At 54.4% G+C, this 20,951-nt stretch overlaps 1 protein-coding gene across 4 annotated transcripts in view; it reads left to right on the top strand.

Annotated features, from left to right (window-relative positions):
- DTX2 (deltex E3 ubiquitin ligase 2) overlaps positions 1 to 19,727 on the top strand; it is a 66,243-nt gene extending 46,516 nt beyond the window's left edge. For 2 of the 4 annotated variants that reach the window (XM_054008282.1, XM_054008280.1), the window contains 5 exons: positions 13,262 to 13,332; positions 15,584 to 15,742; positions 15,895 to 16,056; positions 17,999 to 18,088; positions 18,971 to 19,727. In XM_054008282.1, the coding sequence (XP_053864257.1) occupies positions 13,262 to 13,332; positions 15,584 to 15,742; positions 15,895 to 16,056; positions 17,999 to 18,088; positions 18,971 to 19,195 (707 nt within the window). In that variant the 3' untranslated portion in view covers positions 19,196 to 19,727. Of the gene's footprint in view, positions 1 to 10,942; positions 11,030 to 13,261; positions 13,333 to 15,583; positions 15,743 to 15,894; positions 16,057 to 17,998; positions 18,089 to 18,970 lie in introns of all 4 variants that reach the window. The other 2 variants (XM_054008281.1, XM_054008283.1) reach the window with 2 other exon arrangements.
- Positions 19,728 to 20,951: the final 1,224 nt, after the last annotated feature.

Genomic DNA, 20,951 nt, shown 5'->3' with positions numbered 1-20,951 from the left:
CCGGACTCAGGGCCTGGGAGTTTCAAGGTGATGGGGAATGAGCCAGGAAGCCGACAGAAGGGCCAGAGGAAGGGGGAGGAGGGTGTCGGTCTCAGGGAGAACAGAGGGGTCAGTGTTTCCATGACGGATGTCATGTCGCCCTCCTGCCTAATCCATTAGCCCTGCTCCTTCCATCTGATCCGGCTGGAGCATGTGTGTATTGCCAGAGGGCCCCCCTGGGAAAGCAGGCATGCTCCCCCATTTGCTGAGGGCGTTTAGCTCCACCCTGGCTGAGATCTCTTTTGTAGTGATCCTCCCGTGTAGCCTAGAGCTGTTAGCTTCACTGAGCCCAAATATGGAGCCGTGCTTCCCGCAGCCGTGCCTTGGGCCCAAATGTGAGAGTCACTGAATGAGTTTAGCAGTTCCAGCCTGGCAGGGGAATAGCTGGGGGCTTTCTGACATTGCATGGAGCTGGCCCTAGACTACACACGCTTAGCTGAATCCTCCTGTCCCAGTCTGCCTGCTGGGACTTGCCAATTGCCTGCCAGCCCGACTGCGGGAATTCACCTCACTGCCCGCCGGGTAACTCGCATGGACCAACCCTCCTCAGGGTACCAGCACCTCTGTCTGCTGGAGGAAATACAAGCTTTTCTTCCAGCCTCTTGTTGAAGCAAAGAGAGTGAGGGGTGGTACCACGTCAGTGGGCGAATGATCGCTCATGGAATGGGGCATGGTCTGAGGGGTGCTGCATGGACCTACTTCCCTAGCCAGGCCTTTTCCAGCACAGATGTCCCATATTAATACACAACAGTTGGGTGTCTCCGGCCTGGAAGGGGAGCGTGATTTATTCATTCAGCTCCCTGGGATTAAACTGTCCCTGCTGGAGATCCTTAGCCATTACTGCCATGGAAATAAACCAGGGCTACTTGAAGGGTGTGTTTCATTGTAATTATTCTTTTGCCCAGTCATTCTTTGTAGACCTGGTAGCTGTAAAGATCAGAAATGACAGTTTTATCCCGTTGGTCCTGTTATGCTTCATAAATTGCTGTATCACAAACACACCCATTCTTGTATTCCAGAGAGATTTGTAAACTGATGCATCCTTGCGTGAAGGCATCAGTAAACCGTGTAAATAATTCGAATCTCTCTGTTGAGGCGCCTAGAGGCGTGGTAGTGGGCTGCTTTCTGAACCTAAACATCAGTTGCTTCTAGCATCCTAGAACCCAGGAGGCTGAACTTTGTCAATTTCTCTGATGGCTGGTTTTAAGTCCTCCATCAGCCACCCCAAATGCCTGTGTTGTGGCAGTTTGTTTCCATAGCAGCACTGCGGGATTTCACAGCTGATCACACAGAGCGTTTTAATGAAGAGATCAGGGCTGTGCATCAGCAATTCCAAGCTACACGCTGTTGAAAAGAAAGAGTTGAAGAAACCCAAACTGGATTATGGTGCTCTTCTGCAAATGCCCAGCCTGTATTGACTGAGGAAAATAATTAGCGGATCCCCTGTTGTTCTCTCAGTTCTGCCGCTGATTTTCTGGTATAGATGAATCATACAGCTAGTGCATTTCAAGTTGCCTCAGCATTTCTACCTTATGTAAAACAGAGAACACAACATTTTTACCTTAGTAAATTCTGCAAGAGAATCGCAATCCATCAATGCAAAGGGGAAAGTAATACAGTGAGTACCTCGAGATTAGGTCCCCCCCAGCATTTCTTGTTCCTGGTTGTCTCAGAACCTACCACCTAGGTTGGCTCAATGGAGAAAACCGGTGCAGCAGCCCACATAGGGTAGATTAAATTGAATGCTCGTCCTTCCCTGGGGGAAGAGACCAGAGGACACAGCCAAGGTTATGGTAGAGTACAGCACAACCAAAACGTCTCATAGCACAAGGTTCGCTAGCTAGCACTCAGCCATAGCTTCCCTGCTTGTCCCCCTTCTCCTGAGGGGGGCTTTTGGGGGGCAGGAGCAGGGTGGGGTTGCACTGTCTCTGTGCCTCATGTTCCCAGTTGCTGGCCTGTGTTTCCATGGGGGTGTGGCTAATCCATCGCCTGTCATAGTCCAGCAACTCACCCATGTCAGCTCTCAGGCGGGTGTAAGCATTTGCCTGTTGTCCTTCGGTGGGCAGAAAGCTGCAGACCGTGGCAGTGATGAACTAAAGGAAAGTGTACCTCCTTCTGTACGTGGTTCATTTCACACTTACGCCACTGGAAAGAGCTGAATGGGAGTGCGGGGGCTCAAAACTCCTTCTTAAAGGGACTGAGCACCCTGTTACAATGGGGAAGGATTCCTCCACCAAGGGTCCCGTGCCTCGTTGGTCTTCTAGCTTCTCCCGATTGCCTCAAGGGAGGTCCTTCCTCTGAGGTCACTAGAGACATGGGATTAGCAAGAGGAAAATAAAATAAAAACTCCACGTAAGGAATCATCCATGCCAAAGAACAGGAAAAACCGACTGCCCTAAAGCACGTCCAACACCTCAGGAAACGTCAGGCCCAGCCGGGTTCTTCGGTGGAGGACGAGTCTACGCTAAAAACGCTCCATCTGTAGTGCAGACACTCTATGGCGCCGGGAGAGAGCCGTCCTGTCAGCACAACAAATCCACTTCCGCAGGGGGGCGGCAGGAGAAGCTCTTCTGCCACCATAGCGCTGTCCCCACCTGCGCTTAGGTCGGTGTAAGTGACATCACTCAGGGAGGGGGCTTATTCACACCCCAGTGAGGTGTGCAAGCCCTCAGTGTAGCTGAAGCTTAAATCCCCTGGCTTCAAAACCAGGAGAACGCTGTGCAAAAATATTTGGGGGAGGGGAGAAATCCCTTTCCCTGACTTTAATTAGAAATAACGTCTCCATGTGTCGTGTGTGAAATAATAGCTGCTGCAAACCATATGGCTCCTTTTAATCTCCAGAAGGAGGTGCGTTATTGCTGTAAGCCTCCAAAACACAGCTGCTAAATGTTATCCCTGGAAAGTCCTCATCTTATAAACCTCCTACTCGCGCCAGCAACTGGGCAGCGTTAGGAAAATAATTTATCCTCACGCCTCTAAACGAAGGAACACTGAACCTTTCTTCCCTTCCCAAATGATCAGTAAAGAACAAAGGACCGGTGGGAGACCGACAACATTATTAGAGTATTTTTCAACCCAGTGTTGACTCCAAGGAGCCATGGAAGAGTGTTTAGGGGGGAGGGATAGCTCGGTGGTTTGAGCATTGGCCTGCTAAACCCAGGGTTATGAGCTCAATCCTTGAGGGGGCCTTTTAGGGATCTGGGGCAAAAAACTGTCTGGGGATTGGTCCTGCTTTGAGTAGGGGGTTGGACTAGATGACCTCCTAAGGTCCCTTCCAACCCTGAGATTCTATGATTCTATGAACCAGGGTGGGGGTAGATTAAAGAAGATTTGGACAAAGGCCTCGAAGCAAATATCCTTAAGGTACCAATTGGGGTAATATAAGGTGGTACATCTATTGAATCAAATGTGGTTGTTCTCCGCTTGTGTCTTGACCTCTTGGTAGGTATCATCATTGCTTAGGTCTCTGCTTTTAGCGCTCTTTCAAAATTTCCAAATTCCCAAATGTTCAGCACCCACGATTGGGGCTGAATTTTCAAAAGAGCCAAGCAGCTGGCCTGCATGAGGCACACTAATATCTCCTGGAGAACCTGGTCACCTCCCGTGGTGCCTATATGGGGGCAGAGATCTTTGAAAACCTGTCTCCAGCTGCCTCGAACCCGATGCTCTAGCTTTGCAGGGAGCTTCTCAGGGCTCTTGTAGCTTCTCATGGGAATTATTGGCATAATACTAATGGATGGGGATATTGTGCCAAAATCTGGTGCCTCTTTGGTAGAAAACCAGCCAGTCCTCTAGTGAATGAATCCATCCTGCTCAGAGCAGGAGAGAGAACCTATGGGGGCCCCTTGCTCTCAAACACTCCCCTGTTGGCATCTTCCTCTTTGTGCTGTGGGTTGGTGCAGTGCCAGAGGGGATTGCCTAGGTGACCCAAGCCGCTCCTCCCTATGGACACTAGGTTACATCCTGCCAAATTGTGATGCCTTTTTACATACCCATTCCTATGGGGCCCTCAGGTCTGTGCAGCATTGAGGCCAGCAAAAACCCTGCTCCCCTCCATCGGCGCAGAGCTGCAAAGCGAAAAGAGCCGGCGGGAGGCTACGAATTCAGCTGGTGTCATTTGTAGCAACAGGCGTCAGAGGGCCAGCAGCACAGGAGTGTAGGATCATTTTATACCCCAGGCTCAGAGGAGTCACCATAGGAACTAGTCTCCAGCTTGTGAGATGGCAAAACCATCAGTATTCTGAGCTGCGGGTCCCAGCTGCTGTAACCAGCAAGACACATCCTAGCTTTCGAAGTCTCTGCATGACCCCATTGTCCTAGCCCCTCTCTGTAGCATTTGCCTCCTCTTCCTGTCCTCATTTCAATAGAGACTGGGGGTTCTTCTGGGCAGGGAATCTCTCCTTATTTGCTCTGTAAACGCCCACGCTCCGGTGTGGTGCTCCATTAATCGTTCGGGAGAACCCAGGGTTTATGCGTCTGGGCCGCGGAAGGTTTGAGCAAGGAGCGGCCTCGGTATTTCCACACGTGGGTGAATCTCGCAAACCGCTTTCATTTGGCTTGTGCTGTAGAAAGGGACACACTGGGCGATGGTGTTATGGTGCCTCCTAAGCAGACCTCGCTGCTGGCGTAACTCCAGGCATCTGCTTCCCTCTGTCCTTTTGCCGCCTTCTCCATGTCGGCCTCCTTTCCCTCTCCAGCTCCCAGCCCAGAGGACAAGAAGACTCTTAAAAGGGAACAACCCAGAAGGAAACGTTCCAGGGTGAGGTATCTGGTGCCTGATCCTGCAGTGAGAGCTCAAGATCCCAGCCACGGGCCTGAGACTGGCCTTGAGGTGCTATCAGACTGGGCCACCTTGGAAGAAGTGGGCGCTTTTGAGCATCGCCTGCAGCCAGGCACGTAACTGATCTACACCTTAGGGCTCAGCCTGTGCTCTCCAGCCATAGATCTCAAAGCGCTTCCCAAGCCTGTGGGCCGTTTGTCTGCCCCCAAGCCGGCCCCAGAACCTGCAGAGCAGGCTTGTTTCCCTGCAAGGAAAGCTGGAGCCGCTGTCTTCGCAGCACCCACAACCACCTGAGAGATTTACTGCCCTTGCTCGGCTGGTCCCACCTGCCAGTCGTGCATGGAACCCAATCCCCTCCCCAGCTCCTCCAGCCCCTGCATTCCACAGCTGTTGGGCTAAAGTGGCAGTTGCCTTCTAAGAACATCCTCGCCCCCCCCCTTCCCCCCCCCCCGGGGATCTTCTGGCAGGGTAAGTGCTGGGCAGGGGGAGCTGGGACCCCTCTCTTCACCCTGGGACTGGCAGAGGGGACTGACAGCACATGCCATAGCGAGCGCTGCTCGGCTCCGGGTCTCCCCCTTCTGGCACCAAAGAGAGTCAGCGTGTTCCGGGTGCAGGCGCTGCCCCTGTGAATTGGGGGGGAGCGGGGGAGTTGCTTGGAAACACTCCTGGACCCACGCAGGGTAACAACCTTCCCGCTCCTGCCAGCTGGTACCAAGCAGCTGGAAACACCCCCGCCCCCCAGCGTCTACCCCTGTCTGAAGCTGAGATTTTCCTGCCGCCCGAGGGCCCACAGACCTCCCTTTGGCTCCGAGAGGCTAGACTCCATGTCCCTGGGGCTAGACCAGTCCAGATGTGCAGGGAGATGGTTTTGACAGCATGGCTGGGCAGAGTTCCTTCCCCTTCCCCTTCCCCATCCCCATCCCATCCGACCTGCTGGCAGCTTGTCTTAGCCCTGGCGAGGTGGCGATTGGTTGGGGGAAGAACCCAAGTCTACAGCCATCAAATAAGCCACTGGGTAAGACTTTCACAGTGCTCCTGGTGCCAGGAGCCCAGCTCGGCTGGTCCCACCTGCCAGTCGTGCAGGTGGGACCAGCCGTGTCTCCTCTGGACAAGCGCAAGGCTACGAACGTTCAGAGGGCAGCAGAATCGCAGCGAAGGCTCCTGTGAATGGTGCCGTCTTGCTCCCACCAAATGTGAGCGCTAGAAAGTAAAGGAGCGTCTCAGCTTCCGTAGAGGCGACTACGCCCTCTCTAGGACGGCAGGAGCACAAGCAGCCGGATCTAATCTCAGCGGGCTGGAAAGAGAGACCTGAAGATACACACGCTGCTTTACCAGCCCGTTGGGCACGGGGTAGATCCTCTCGCTGACCCCTTCTGAGTCCCCTGGGCTCACACTTGCTGCATATGTCACCCCACCTACGGTTAAAGGGCTGGAGCTCAGGCCCACTGGAAGAGCCAAGGCACGGCCCTTCCCTAAAGAACCGAGCTGTAGGGGAGAAGACTGAGAAACATCAGGGCCTTGTCCTTGCCTGTATCTCTGTCTCATCTCTCATCTCTTCATGCTCTGTCCCAGGACACGGCCAGGATAAACCTCACAGTCCACCAACACTTGGGGTCAGGGCCGTCCTGCACAAGCATATCCAGACCCTGAACAGTGATCCTTCATACCGAGAGAGCCGTTCAGCCCGGAGAGCCCAAAGGTCCGTGGGAGGGGGAGGAGTTAGGGACTTGGAGAATGAGCTAGGAACTTGCCCAGAGTCACACAGATGAGCCTGTGGTGGAGCTGGGAATAGACCCAAGGTCGGTACCCTAAGGATTACTTTTGTTGGCTTCATTTGAAGGATGTGTATTCCCCCCTCTCCACCTAGCCAAGTGATTGGCAGCTGGTCACTTGTATCCCCCACCTTTGGGTTGGTGTCTTTAGGAGCTTCATGAAGATCCCGACTGACCAACTCCATGAGGAAGGAACACATCTTTCCTCTACCACACAACCCTCCCTGAGCCAGTCCAGCCCCTGGCTCCCCTCAGCAAGGCTGAATACAAGAGTGGTATTATCAGTTAAGACAAGGAGAGTGTTTACTCTCTGAGTAATCCTGGTCTGCTCCCCCAAACACACTCCTCCCTATAATCTCCCATGGCTCCTCCCCAATCAGGGATGGCCTCTCCCACAGGTGAATCTTCTTCCTCTTAATAGTTCCCTCAAAGGGCAGTGCAAGCAGCTTCCTTTCAGAAATTGGGTCCAGCTGCGATCTGGGGTGGGGGGCGGCAGAGCCTTCTTTCAGAAGGGTTCCTTAACACAGGCAGGCTTCTGGTGAGGAGCCTCTGAGCTATTTGTATTGAAATCATCTGAAGTGTCTGTTTCACAGGTTCCTGATGCCATCTCAGGTATGGACCTGCCTAGAGTGGGGACCTTGGTATCAGTTTGTGCTGCAGTGGGTTTCTGGTTCCTCTAGGCCCAGCTGATAAGTGCGAGCGTTCCTCAGTTAGGATCTTGGAGGGTTCTGTGGGGTGTCTCAGCCTTCTAGGAGCGTGAGCTTTAGCCTGGCCACCCAGGCTTCCCTATGTGGTCATTGTGGCTTGGCTTGTTGAGATAGGCAGTTATACCCACCGCTGGAGGGGGGAATTCCTGGGATTCCCCAGTTCTTGTGGCTGTGCCAAGCCGCTACTTCCTGTCCATGGGACTGTCTGTGCTCCCCTGGAGCGGGGTGCTAAGTTTGTCAAGGTCTAATTCTGGGATGAGCCCAGAAACTGCCCAGCTAGATTGCATCTGTACTGGCCAAGCAGAGATGCTAAGCGTCTTTGCCAGACCCTTTAAGCCATTATCTGACAGAGGTCCTTGGGAACAACCTCCTGCTCCCTCCTCCTCCTGTTCTGAGAGTAAGAAGCAAACTGAGGCAGGGCCCTTGCCATCTGCTCCGTCCCAGGCTGGCTCTGGCCATCATGGTTTTCTGTAGGGTTACCATCCGTCCCTATTCCCCGGACATGTCTGGCTTTTGTGTCTTTAAATAGCCGTCCGGGAGCAATTGGTAACAAGGTTAAAAGGTCCGGGATTTTTCCCCCTCCCTCCCTTCCATGCAGAGTGCGGCGTGGTGATTGGGCGGCTGGGCCTGATTGTGTCGCTCCCATTGGCCTCCAGCAGGCAGAGCCCCTCCCCTGATTTCCCCCCACACACACCCCCCAGCTGCCTGCCACGCAACTACACAAACAGTCCCACCTGCAGCGTGTTTTGCCTACGCGTGGAGCCGGCATGGGTATGGTAAGGGGAGTCCCGGGGGCAGTCAGGGAGCAAGGGGAGGGTTGGATGGGCCTGTCTGGGGGTGGGGGAGGCAGCGGGTTATATTCTTTTGTGGTGCCCGAGCTCCAGCAATATCCAGGGCCAGGGGCCCTGCTCCAGCAATATTTGGAGCTGGGTCTCTCCCCCAGCCCTACCTGGAGTGGGCCCCGGCCTCCACCTGCCACCGCCCACTCCCCCCGCGGGTTCCCCCTCTGTCCCTAGCCGAAAGAAAGCAGAGGGCCCCTCTCCCCTGCCTGCTTGTGCACATTCCTACCCTGCTCCATGCAGCAACTGCTGTCTGCTGCCCCAGGTTCCTAATGCCCCCCATCCACTAATGGCAAGGCAGGCTGCCCTTACCCTGCTCTTCCACCCTAGCCCTGAGCCTCTCCAACCCCCCAAACCCCTCAGCCCCAGCCCTCATCCCCCCGCATCCTAATCCTCTGCTCCATCCGTGAGCCCCCTCCTGCATCATAAACCCCTCAGACCCACAGCCCCCACCCCTGCACCCTCTCCTATCCCCAAACTCCGTCCCAAACCCCCTCCCCACACACCCCTCCTGCCCTCAAACTCCCTCCCAAAGCCTGCATCCCCTCCCTTTGCACCGCCTCTCACCCCCAAACTCCATCCCAGAGCCTGCACCCCTCACCCCCTCCTGCACGCCCAGAGCCTGCACCCAGCACCCAAACTCTGTCCCAGAGCCGGCACCCTGCACCCCTCCTGCACTCTAATCCCCAGCCCAGGACCTGTACCCCAGACCTCCTCCCCCCACCCAACCCCCCTCCCAGAGCCTTAGGCAGGTGGTGGGGGGGCGGGTTCTGGGCACCACCAAAATTTCTACAAACCTGCCACTTATGGGCAGTCAGGGGACAGGTAGGGTCCTTGGGGGGCAGTTAGGGTGGGGGGTTCTCAGGAGGGGGCAGTCAGGGGACAAGAAGCGGGGGGGGTTGGGGTTCTGAGGTGGGAAGTCAGGGGGTGGGAAGTGGGAAGGAGTGGATGGGGTGAGACGGGGCTAGGGTGGGGCTCCCCCGTGTCCTCCTTTTTGATTGTGGAAATATGGTAACCCTATTTTCTGTCCCTGAGCCTACTTGTCAGGTCAGTCAGGAAGATCTCCCCCACTTCTTCTCTCCCCCCTACTTTCCCCTTCTCCCCCCCGAGCATTCCACTTCAGGGAATCTGATGGCTGGCAGCGTGAGGATGGGATTTCTTGGCACAGGCCTGAGCTCCTGGTCCCCAATCCCGTCTCACAACGTGCAGTGGGGTTTCCTTAAGACCAGGCTCCTCATGGACTAGCCCTGTGGGGGTGTAAACAGCAGCCATTCGTGCTAGTGGGGAGCCTGGGCTGGACCTTAGTTTCTTGTGCTTATTCCTTCATGTCCGAAGTTATGGGCTTGCTGCAGTTATCACTGGGTGAGGTTCTCCGTGCTGTGCTCTTCAGGAGGTCAGACGAGAGGGTCGTCATGGCCCCTTCTGGCCTTTAAAATCTAGGAATCTCTGTTCCAGACCATCAGCTAGAACTCTTTGTTGCTAGTATAACTCTGCTGCGGGGGCGGGGGGGTCTCTTGTCTTGATGGGACTGGTTTCCCTGGAGCTACAGGCCTTGGGCTTTATCTTGGTCCCTTTGATATTAGTGGGAGTTTAGCCATTGACTTCAATGCAAGTCAGAATTAGCCCTCAGAAAGTAGCCTTTCAATTGCTCTTTCTTAATCCCGGAAGGCAGATGCAACGGAATCGTTACACGTTGATCTTTCTTACCAGACAAGGTAGCTTTTCATCTTCCCCTCTCACTGTCCAGAAGGGTTATTCATTCACGCTTTCTTATTGGTCAGTATGTAGCCTTGAATCTGGCCACGTCTTCCGGGTGAAAGCTGTCCTGCCTGTCGAGCGCCCCTGGAGTTCTTTGTGACTCAAAACCAGGTCTTCAAGAACTGAAGAGACCAATTTGTCTGACATCCGGAGCGAAGGGAGGGACCTGAGGCAGCAGAACCTTTGCCCACTTGATCAAGGAATGTCACCTTTGCATAAAAGTGGATGGTCCTTTTTGTCCGCTTCCTAAAACTACTTTCTACTCTGCAGGAATGGTGCCCGTCAGACCCCATCCCTGTGTAACCACAACTGCTCTCTTCAGTGACCAAAATAAGTTGTAACTCCTGTGTTTTCCTGTTAGCGTTTCCGAGCTGTCGGGGAGAGTGCTGGAACCTAGTCTGGCCTGTTCATCGGCGGTAGGGTCGTTTGAGTTGCCTTTAGAGATACTGCTCTTGGCCACACCTGAGCCCAAGAGCCTGCATCCTGCTCCACAGTGGTGGGGTTAACAGGGTGATAGAATTGGAAGAAGACAGGGTCACGCAGGTGGAAGTGCTGTATTGAGCCTTCACTCTTGGGGACCCTGCAGGAGGTGCACAGGGCATGTTTGCGGTACTTAGGGAAATGCCTTTTGGAGTAGTAAACTGAGGAAACCTGACCCGGGGACGCTCCGAGCCAGCCAACGTAGATCCCCAGAGTCCCCTTCCAGGGACACTGAGAACATGGTGTCCTCTTGGGTGGAGGGGCCTGGAGCGTCAGCCCCTCTGCCTGATGGTAGGCCTGAGTTCCTCACTGAAAGCTGCCTTTGCCCGGTCCTGTGGGCCCCTCTAGCTTTACTGGCTGGGATGGAGGAAGAGGAGAAGGGGCAAGGAAGAATTACTTACTGGTAATAGCATTTGTCATGGCACTCCTCTTCCCCCACCCTGCACCCCTCTGGCCCCCCTCTCGTCCGTAGGTCTGTTCGGCTTTACAGAAGGGCTGAGTGGGGTGGGAGTGGCCGAGGGCTCTAGACCAGCTGAGTGACTAGTCCTCTCTTTTGCCCTCTGCTAGGTGGAGTCATAACGTCGATTGTGCAAATGTTTCCCTTTACAGGCTGGTGGAAGAGCCTGATGGCGTCTATGATGGACACGGTTACTGGTAAGGAGCTTTGTCGCCCTGCCATCGGGTCGCGTGGCACCTGGTGATAGCGCGAGGGGCACCGGCCCACGTTCCCCTGGCTTGTGGGACCCGTCACAGGTTCTTGGCTCCCAGCTGCGTGGTGGGGGCTTCCTGAGCGCCCCTGTCCCGCAAGGAGCGATCCCAGTCTAACCCGTTTGGGAGGCAAGGGAGCTGCTTAATGGAGCCCCCTTGTCCTCTATGGCCCCCTGAGTGCTGCATCGCAGGGGCAAGGCGTCTGCTAGAGCAGGTGACCCCTCGAGCTGCATTTCAGTGGATGCCCCGAGGTCCCTCTGCCAAACCCATTCAGCAGGCAGCTCACGGGGCGGTCTGCGAAATGCCACCTGAGCTTTGTGTGCGTGTTTGGGGGTGGCATTGCCATTGGGGGAGAGGGTGGTTCATCCCATCTCCTGGGTACAAAGGGAGGAGTTCATTCTCTTCCTACACATGGGCTGGGTCAGGACCATGACTTGGGATTCTTCCTCCTTCTCCCCATGGGGAGGGATAGCTCAGTGGTTTGAGCATTGGCCTGCTAAACCCAGGGTTGTGAGTTCAATCCTTGAGGGGGCCACTTGGGGATCTGGGGCAAAATCAGTACTTGGTCCTGCTAGTGAGGGCAGGGGGCTGGACTCGATGACCTTTCAGGGTCCCTTCCAGTTCTAGGAGATAGATATATCTCCATTTATTATTATTATTATTTATTATTTTATTTTATTATGATGTTTCAGAGCAGGGGTGGGGGAAGCCTCCTGGGGGGTTTCACCTGTGGGAAGGAGTGTGGTGAAATGCCACCATAACCATGCTGGTCTGGAGCGGCTGGCCCCACGGCCCATGCTGGGATTGGCAAGAAGCTGGTCTTTGACGGCTGTTTGATGTCCTACCTGAGGGCGGCTAGAAGTCTCCATTCAGAGCCTCATGGACCAGTGCCCACCATTGTGGCACTATGTGTTCTCTGCCACGTAGGTGAGCTCAGTGAAGAGCACTGGACTGCCCCAGTCCCGGGGTGGTCCCAGACCAGAGTCCGGGTGAGGCAGGAGGGATGTCCTGAGGTACCAGCAGGGAGGAAATCCATTCCTGTGTTAAAGGGCAAGCCCTGGGACCGCAGTGGGGCATACGCGTTTGCACCAGCTCTCGGCTTAAGGAGAACTCTGGTCAATATAAGGATTTCAGGCCCTGATCCTCAAAGGTACCTGGGCACAACTTACATGGAATCAGTGGGATGCTTCAGTACCTTTGTGGAGCTGGGCCTCTGCCCAGTTAATAATTCTGGAGACTTGCGTTCATTTTATTCAGAAACCCGCTTATTTTAGAAACCCCAGTGACTTGTGTTCCATGGGAGGTGCCGGCCAAGATCAGCCATGAGACGTTCACAAGAAAGGCCCTTTCCTTTCCAAAGAAGGGTTTGCTTTCCTGCTAGGAATGCAATCTCCAGCAGTGACGCTTATGACGCTCTTGTGCTGCTTCGTGGCATAAGGAGAACACCTTGACAATTGCTGGATCTGACCTTGGCTGTGTCTTCACTTAAGATTTTTGCTCGGCTCTCTTTGGTATGAGAGCCCTAGTGCATATAGATAATGGTTTTCAGACTAAATATGTACTATCTATATAGTATGTGTCCGTGTGATGCTTTTTTTTAATGATGTAGGATCCATGAGACACTTCCACCATTGCAGTGTGTGTGGCCCTTGAGACACAGGGCTGCAAAATACTGGTATTTGAAAGGAGCCAGTGTCTAGTATGAGGGGAGAGCATAGGACAGCAAAGTATCGGCGGACTAGAGAGTGACTGAGCATCCGCAGCTCCCATTGACTTCAGACGGAGCCGCGGCTGTTCGCCCCGCGCAGTGGTAGCTTTTACAACCCGATTCTTTATCTCTTTGGCATTCACCGGGTGACGTTTTCTGGCCTGTGTTTTGCAGGACGTCTGACTATGTGAGCACTGGGCCCTTGTTTTGGCCTTGAGATCGACACATTTCCTGCACCCGTAGCATCTGAGCCCTCAGTAGAGTAGCGCTGACCGGTCAGAATGGCCCCTGCTGAACTAACTTGCTCCAACTCTAACCCTTAACCGTTTTCCTCGGCAGGCCGGCCTGCCACTGCTTCGCTTTCCTCCCTCCTCAGCCGCCTCTCGCTCATGTTGTACCTCCTGGAATCTTTATTTCCCTATGGTCTTTTTTTTTTTTTTTTTTTTTCTTTCTTCCCTCCCTTTCTTCAGTGACCCCCAGCGAGCCTGAGCAGGTGGTGAGGAAATACTTGGAAGAACTGAGAGGAGCCCCCGCTGATGAGGTGAGTGCGAGGAATCACAGGAGTCTCTGACCACAGCGTTTTCCCCCAATGGGGGGAAGAACGGAAGAAACGAAAGCAGTTGTGAGCTGGATAAGAGGCCGCCTTACTGCATATTGGGAAAGGCTCGTGTGAAACCTACACAGTTCTTTAGACTGTTCGCCAGGTCCTCAGCTGGTCACGTCACGGACACTATGCTCACGCACACCAGCTGAGGGTCTGGCCCATAGATGATTTCCCAATGGACCCCCTGTTAACGGTCTTGTCAACAATAAAGGCCTGTTGGTTGGAATATCTTGTATCTGCAAGGCCTGTACGCTGCCTTGAGCTCTCAGACAGTACCGAACAACGCACGTGAGTGACACTCCAGGGTCCCTGTTCCTACCCTACGACACCACTGCTCTCTGCCTTTCTGTGGTGTGTGTGAACGGGAGCTTCTCCAGACTCCACCACAGCCAGAGTTTGAAGCAGCCCAAACGAATGGGAGGCAGTGGTGGATGCTGACTTGGGACCTTAGACTGGTAAAAGTGCCCCAAAAGGCTGGGACATTTATTTAGAGGGTCCCATGTGCAGACTCTAATGCTCGGAGGAGACAGCTGCAATGGGACCTCTCTGCAGAATATTTGCATCTCCAAATGCATGTTGCCTGCAGAGATCTCCCGGGGAAAACGGCCTTGCTCAGCAGCTAACAAAATACATTTCAGTGCCCCCGAGTCCGCTTTGGCTCCGGGAGCTCAGAGGGGGGATACACACTGCTTCTTCAGATAGGAAGTTATACAAGGCTGCCTCCTTATTTAGCCTAATACTCAAGTGCGAAGAGGTTTGGCTTCTTTTAATCTGTAAAGGAGTAGGCTGCTCGTGGACAGAGACCAGCTAGCAAACCCCGCTCCCAGATTGGGGTGGCCCAGCTTTCCAGGGCGCTCTCATCTCGTAGCTACGAAAACGGTCTCGTCCCCCCACCTCCACCTTTCACCAACAACTCCAGGGTGTAACCTTTCGAGGCTAGCCCCGCTTGGGTGGGCACTTGTTAGTTGGTAGGATTTCAGGGTGTATGTACGGTAACGCCTCACTTAACGTTCCAAGTATCAGGGGGTAGCCGTGTTAGTCTGAATCTGTAAAAAGCAACAGAGGGTCCTGTGGCACCTTTAAGACTAACAGAAGTATTGGGAGCATAAGCTTTCGTGGGTAAGAACCTCACTTCTTCAGATGCAAGTCTTGAGGTTCTTACCCACGAAAGCTTATGCTCCCAATACTTCTGTTAGTCTTAAAAGTGCCACAGGACCCTCTGTTGCTTTTCACTTAACGTTGTAGTTCTGGTCCTGAAAATGCGACTTTAAGCAAAATGATGTTAAGTGAATCCAATTTCCCCATAAGAATTAATGTAAATGGGGAGGGGGCAGTAGGTTCCAGGGACATTTTTTTGTCAGACAAAAGGCATTATATACATTTTAAACACACAATTTAAAACCAGTATTAAACCGGCTGGCAGCCCCCCCTACCAGCTCCCCTACGCACCCCCTTCTCCCCCCCCCCCCCCAGCGCCTCCCGCCTGCCAGCGGACCCCGCAGATCAGCGCCTTCCCTCTCCTCCCCCCATCTCCTGCATGCAGCAATCACCTGTCTTGTGGCATTCAGAAGGCTGGGGGAGGAGCAAGGACGCGCTGCGCAGCCTCCCCCCTCCCTCCCCTGCCTCCTGAACGCCGCAAACCACCTGATTGCCGTGGGCAGGAGGCCGGGGGGGAGGAAGGGGAAGGCGCTGATCTGCGGGGTCTGCTGGCAGGCGGGAGGTGCTGGGGGGGTGGAGGGCGTAGGGGAGCTGATGGGGGAGGGGGAGTGGCTGCCAGCCGTGGACAAAGCACAGCTTTCAACAAGCATGTTCTGTAACGGAGCAGGGACGTAACATCGAAACAACGTTAAGCGAGAGGACATTAAGTGGGGAGTTACTGTATAGGACTTTGGGATCCTTCAGGATGGGAGGTGTTGTAGAAATACTTTTATTATTAGATTATAGGGACAGGCCTCTAGAGATCACACTGATAGACAAGTCAAACTAGAAGAATTAGTGTTTTCCCAACAGGTAAAAGCTCTGGGGGGTGGGGGGGAGGGCAGAGACTTCCTCAGACTTCAAAGTGGGGTTTTAATGCCACTGAAGATAATTTCTAAATGGTATCTCTGGCAAGCTGATGCATCCACAAAGCTAATGTTCCATGCAGCCCGATGCTGACGGTAAATGGCGTCTCTTGCTCTGTTTCAAGGACTGTATCATCTGTATGGAAAAGCTGGCATCGCCCTCTGGCTACAGTGATGCCTGTGAGTGCAAGACAATCAAGCCGGAAGCGGTGGGGCAACTGACCAAATGCCAGCACGCTTTCCACCTGCTCTGTGTGCTGGCCATGTATGCCAACGGGAACAAGGTACTGCACCGGCCCGGCCCACTCTTCCCTATGAGACCTAGCACTGCGGGGTCCTGACCCATGAGTAGGGCCCAGGACGGCAATAAGATACTAGTGCCAGTGACTCACGACTGTCGTGAAATCCCACTGACGGTGACCCTTTTCACCCACAGGATGGCAGCTTGCAATGCCCCTCCTGTAAAACCATCTATGGCGAAAAGACCGGCACTCAGCCGAAAGGGAAGATGGAGGTTTCAACTTTCACTCAGTCCCTTCCCGGCCACCAGGACTGTGGGACGATACAGATCGTGTACTCCATTAGCAGGGGAATTCAGGTACGTGGGCAGCTGTAAGCTCCGGTTCTGTCTGTACAGGCCCTGCTCCATGGCTGAGACACCTAGGTTCTGTCGTCATGCGCCTAACAAACAGAACCATGAACTAAAGCGAGTGTCTGCCGCGGTGGAACTCGTATCACAACGCTTGTTTTTAAAAAAAAAAAAAGATTGGATTGGGCTCCAAAGGATTAGACCAGAGGTGGGCAAACTACAGCCCGTGGGCCACATCTGGCCAGCGGGACCGTCCTGCCTGGCCTTTGAGCCCCCAGCCCCTCCCCTGCTATCCCCCCTCCCCTGCAGCCTCAGCTCGCCGTGCCACCAGCACTCTGGGCAGCCGGGCTGCAAGCTCCTACCAGGCAGTGAGGCTGCGAGAGCTGCCAGCCCGCCCCAGTGCTCTAGACTGCGCAGCGGTGTGGCTGGCACGAGCCAGGTGGCGCGGCTGCCAGCCCTGGTGCTCTGAGTGGCATGGTAAGGGGGCAGGGAGTGGGGGGTATTGGATATGAGGTAGGAGGTCCTGGGGCGCCTGTCAGGGGGCGGGGGATAGGGGTCGGGGCAGTTAGGGGACAGGAAGAAGGGGGGGATGGATGGGGGTGGGGTCCCAGGGGGGCGGTTAGGGGCGGGGGGGGGTCCCAGAAGGGGGCAATCAGGGGACAAGGAGCAGGGGAGTTGGATGGGTCAGCGGTTCTGAGGGGGGCATTCAGGGGGTGGAAAGTGGGAGGGGGTACATGGGGGGGGCGGGCAGGCTCTTTGGGGAGACACGGCCTTCCCTACCCGGCCCTCCATACAGTTTCAGAATCCCAATGTGGCTCTCAGGCCAAAAGGTTTGCCCACCCCTTGATTAGACTGCTTCAGATCCTCGTGGACCACAGGGAGGGAGGAGGAGAGTTTGAAGCTAGAGGAGCAAATGGGGATAAACTGAACATGACTAAGTGTAGGGTGGAAATTAGGAGGTTTTGAACCATCAGAGGAGTGAGGTTCCAGAACAACCTCCCCATAGGATTAGTGGAGGCCAGAAACAGAACTAATTTTAAGATGGATCTTGATAAATTTCTGCCTGGGATTATATGATGGGGGTTGATCGCAGGAGACTAGCCACTGACCCAGGAGGTCCCTTCTAGTCCTATGTCCTTAACTCCTCTTACCTACCCCAATTTTGGGTTTATCTAATGGAAGATCCCAGGGGATCTGGGCGCTACATTTTTTCCAAAGAGCTTGCTAACACACTTGTAAATCCATCTATGTACTAACTACCTCAGTGCTGTGTGGGGCATTCGATTCATACACCTACGGTTAAGAATGCACTGTCAAGGCTGACTTCATCACTCGGACTCCCATAAAGATCCGTTGAGAGACTATATCTTGTGGGGGCTGCTTAGCCTGGTTGACATGTGGCATTTGTGTAGCCGTGAACTATTTTCACCTGTCCTGCCCTAAGCAGCAGCGTTGAGCTTTTTCACCTTGGAAAGGGAGAAACACCGGAGATTCCATGAAGTCCACCGGAGACTTAGCCATCGCTGCTAACTTAGTATGGAAGGTGCCCGGATATTACGGTGACGAGTGAGAATAGAAAAACGCTCAATGGAAGGATGTTGAGAAGAGATGAACCCTTCTTTCCCAGATGGGGAAACTGAGGCATGGCTTGCCCAAGGTCATGTAGCTGAGCAAGTAAGCAAGCTTGGGCTGGACCCAGGTCTCCCAGGTGGTCTGCCTGTGCTCTCACTCGCAGCAGAGAGGCCGCCTGGTGTGCAACAGGAGGAGGATCGTGGTGGGGGTAAACCCCCCCCCTCCTCTCCCAGGACTTGGTGCAGCAGGGAGGGGGCAGGTCTACACAGTTCTGTTCTCCTGCACACACCCTGTTGTTGGAAAAATCAGTCAGTGCCGTCAGCCTGTGAAAGGAGCCGGCATTGGTACAGAATTGATTGATTGCCTTTATCTGTTGCAGGGGCCGGAGCACCCCAACCCAGGGATGCCATACACAGCCAGAGGCTTTCCCCGGTACTGTTACCTTCCCGATAACGAGAAGGGCAGGAAGGTAATGCAAGTCCTGATCCAAGTGGTGACTGCGCCAGTAACCGGCGCTTGACCGGAGTCTGGCCTTTTTCCAGTGGGGCCGAATGGACTTACTTCAAGTCTTACAAGAGCCACGCCCTCACTCCCTGTCTGTGCAGTAACTGAATTCACGTGGTGGCTCTTAAGTTTGCAAACCACAAGTGACCTGCAATCTTAGTCCATGGCTGGTACATCCTGCCTGATCGGAGGAGGCGTGAAGTGTTTTCTGCCAGGGGCTGAGTGCCTTGGACTTCCACTGAGTTAAGTGGGTATTGGCACTCAGTATCTGGCAGGGTGGGTCCCTTTGGTAAGGGAGCAGTTTGATAAGGGAGGCTGTGGAATCAGTTAGATTTTAACCAGCTATGTCACTGGAGAAATCTGCCCCCTGGAGTTCATCCGGACACCGCCCCCTCCTTGTGTCTCCTCTACGGGTAACTGTTAAGGATTGACACGTGTCTAGAAATGGAGGATATTGCATAGTTCCAGAGGGAGCAGGGCTTGCGTCTCCTGCCTCTCTGGGAGGGAAGGAAGTCAGCCGCTGGTGCTGCGGGTCATTAATACTGATACTTACCCACCTTTGCAGAGTGCTTTGAGATCCTCGGGCGAAAGGGGTTAAGTGTCATTTCCCCGCATTGCACAGCCAGGGAACTCGGGACCAGAGAGGGGACGTGATCTGCACCAGCTAGGTCAGGAATAGAGCCCAGACTCGCAGCCTGGTGCTCCAACCACTAGGCCATGCTGCCTTCACCACTTGGGCAGCGCTCCCACCATGTGGCCGTAGAGCCTGGAAAGGAGGGAACTGCAGGGAGGGAAATGGGCCCTGGACTTGGGTGGATAATCGAGCTTTCCCCTTTGCCGTCTCTAGGTCCTGGATCTATTGAGGGTGGCCTGGAAGAGGCGTCTGATTTTCACCGTGGGCACTTCCAGCACGACCGGCGAGAGCAACACGGTGGTGTGGAACGAGATCCACCACAAGACGGAGATGGACACCAATCTCAGCGGCCACGGCTACCCCGACCCCAACTACCTGGACAACGTGCTGGCGGAGCTGGCGGCTCAGGGCGTCACCGAGGCCTGCTTGAGACAGTAACTCGCCTCTGTCCCGGCTCCGCGTCCCGGCTGTGCAATGCACGGCGAATGCCCACTCAGGCCTCTGGCGGGCGGCTAGTGCACTTATTCCTGTTGCCTTAAGTTCCTGTCTCTAATCACTTGTCGTGTTCTGAGCAATAACATTGGGTTTGGGGGTCACGTGCTCTGTACAGTCTGTTTTCTGGAGAGCAGGTTATTTTTGTATAAGCAAAGGGGCCTGATGCTGGGGTCTCGGGCGTGACGCCGGAGCGCTCCTGCTGCAGCCAGGGCATGCTCGGGATGTGTTCCCTAGGTGGCTGATCAACTCGCTTTCGAAGCACTCGGGCTGTCCCAGTCCTGCTCCCTCGCTGCGTAGGGGGACGGCTTGCTGTACTCTGGATCAGCAACGAGTGGCCAGAAATGTCCGTCCTCCTCTGGCTAATGCACCGAGGCTCTGCTCAGACACTTCCGAGTGCGTCCTTTCTCCCCCACGTCCCCGGGTAGCTGACTTAATACATGTGCTGTGCTCCTAATAAACGCTGCATTGCTATGGAGAGTTGTCATTCGCCTTGAAGGCATCTCTTGTGTCTGATGCTTTATTCTTTTTCGTTCTGATACGTGGGCCTTCACTGGAGTTTGGCTAACGCTGGAGAGAGCCAGGCCTACTGTTCTTCTGCTAAAGATGGTGGTGGCTACCCAGCCTGCCACAGCAGGGCTTTCTCCATCAGCTGCGAGCCAGTGTGGCAGGGATACCGCAGAAGCAGTCCTGCCGAGAGGAAGAACAGTTCCTGGAGTCCGTGGATGGGCTCTGTGTCCCTGGTCATTGGGACCTCCCTTTCATGGTGCTGTTGTCTAATTCGGAGTAGCGAGGTTGTCTGCTGCACAATGCAAGCTGTGCCTTTCCTGGTGGAGGCTTTGCAGATAGTGCCGCAGGTCTCGAGGAAAGAGAGGGGCATGTCATTCCCCAGCAGCAGAGTCTGGGAGCTGTGGTCAATTCCCCACCCTCCTTGGATCTGTTTAGATTTGTGCCGTCCTACAGCATTACAGAGCTGTCCAACAGGAGCAGAGACCCAGCAGCAGCAGTCCCCAGGTGAGACAGGGTAGCACGTGACAGCCAGAAAACCCCTCTCCACCTGCAGCTTCTGGTTGAACAAAACCAGGGGCCCTGCCCCTGCATAAGGAACGTAGCAGGCTCTAAACTTGGGTAGGAAGGGCGGTATGAAGCTAAACACAGCTGGAGCCTTCAGGGAGTGATGCAGTGCCCTGAACGCTGGCTTGAAGTGGCTTGGCCCACCAGACTAGGTGAAACACTCAACAGTGATCTAAAGAAGGGAAGTGCAGGCACCTAGGGGGTATTACTACCGCATGCTCTACTGTAGTTAGCCCTCCCAGCATCCTCCCTTCTACTCCAGCAATGGGGCCGGGCAGGCATTAACGTGTTAATTGAGGAGGAGGAGTAAATGTCTTCCCTTCCAGGCAGGAGTAAATTAGAATCCTAGAAGATTAGGATTGGAAGAGACCTCAGGAGGTCATCTAGTCCAACCCCCTGCTCAAAGCAGGACAAACACCAACTAAATCATCCCAGGCAGGGCTTTGTCAAGTTAGTAAGGCTAAGCTCTGGTCTACACAAGGCCGCTTACATCAACCTAGCTCTGTCTACACTAAAATGTCACTTGCCCCCTTAATAACTCCACTTCCCCGAGAGGCGTGGAGACAAGGTCGATGCAGTGTCCGTGTGGACACGGCCTTGCTTGCGTTGACTGGTGCTGGCTTTCAGA

The sequence above is a fragment of the Malaclemys terrapin genome, chromosome 18 (genome assembly GCF_027887155.1).
Source record: "Malaclemys terrapin pileata isolate rMalTer1 chromosome 18, rMalTer1.hap1, whole genome shotgun sequence".
Lineage (NCBI taxonomy): Eukaryota > Metazoa > Chordata > Testudines > Emydidae > Malaclemys > Malaclemys terrapin.
This window is presented reverse-complemented; position numbering and strand designations above follow the sequence as displayed.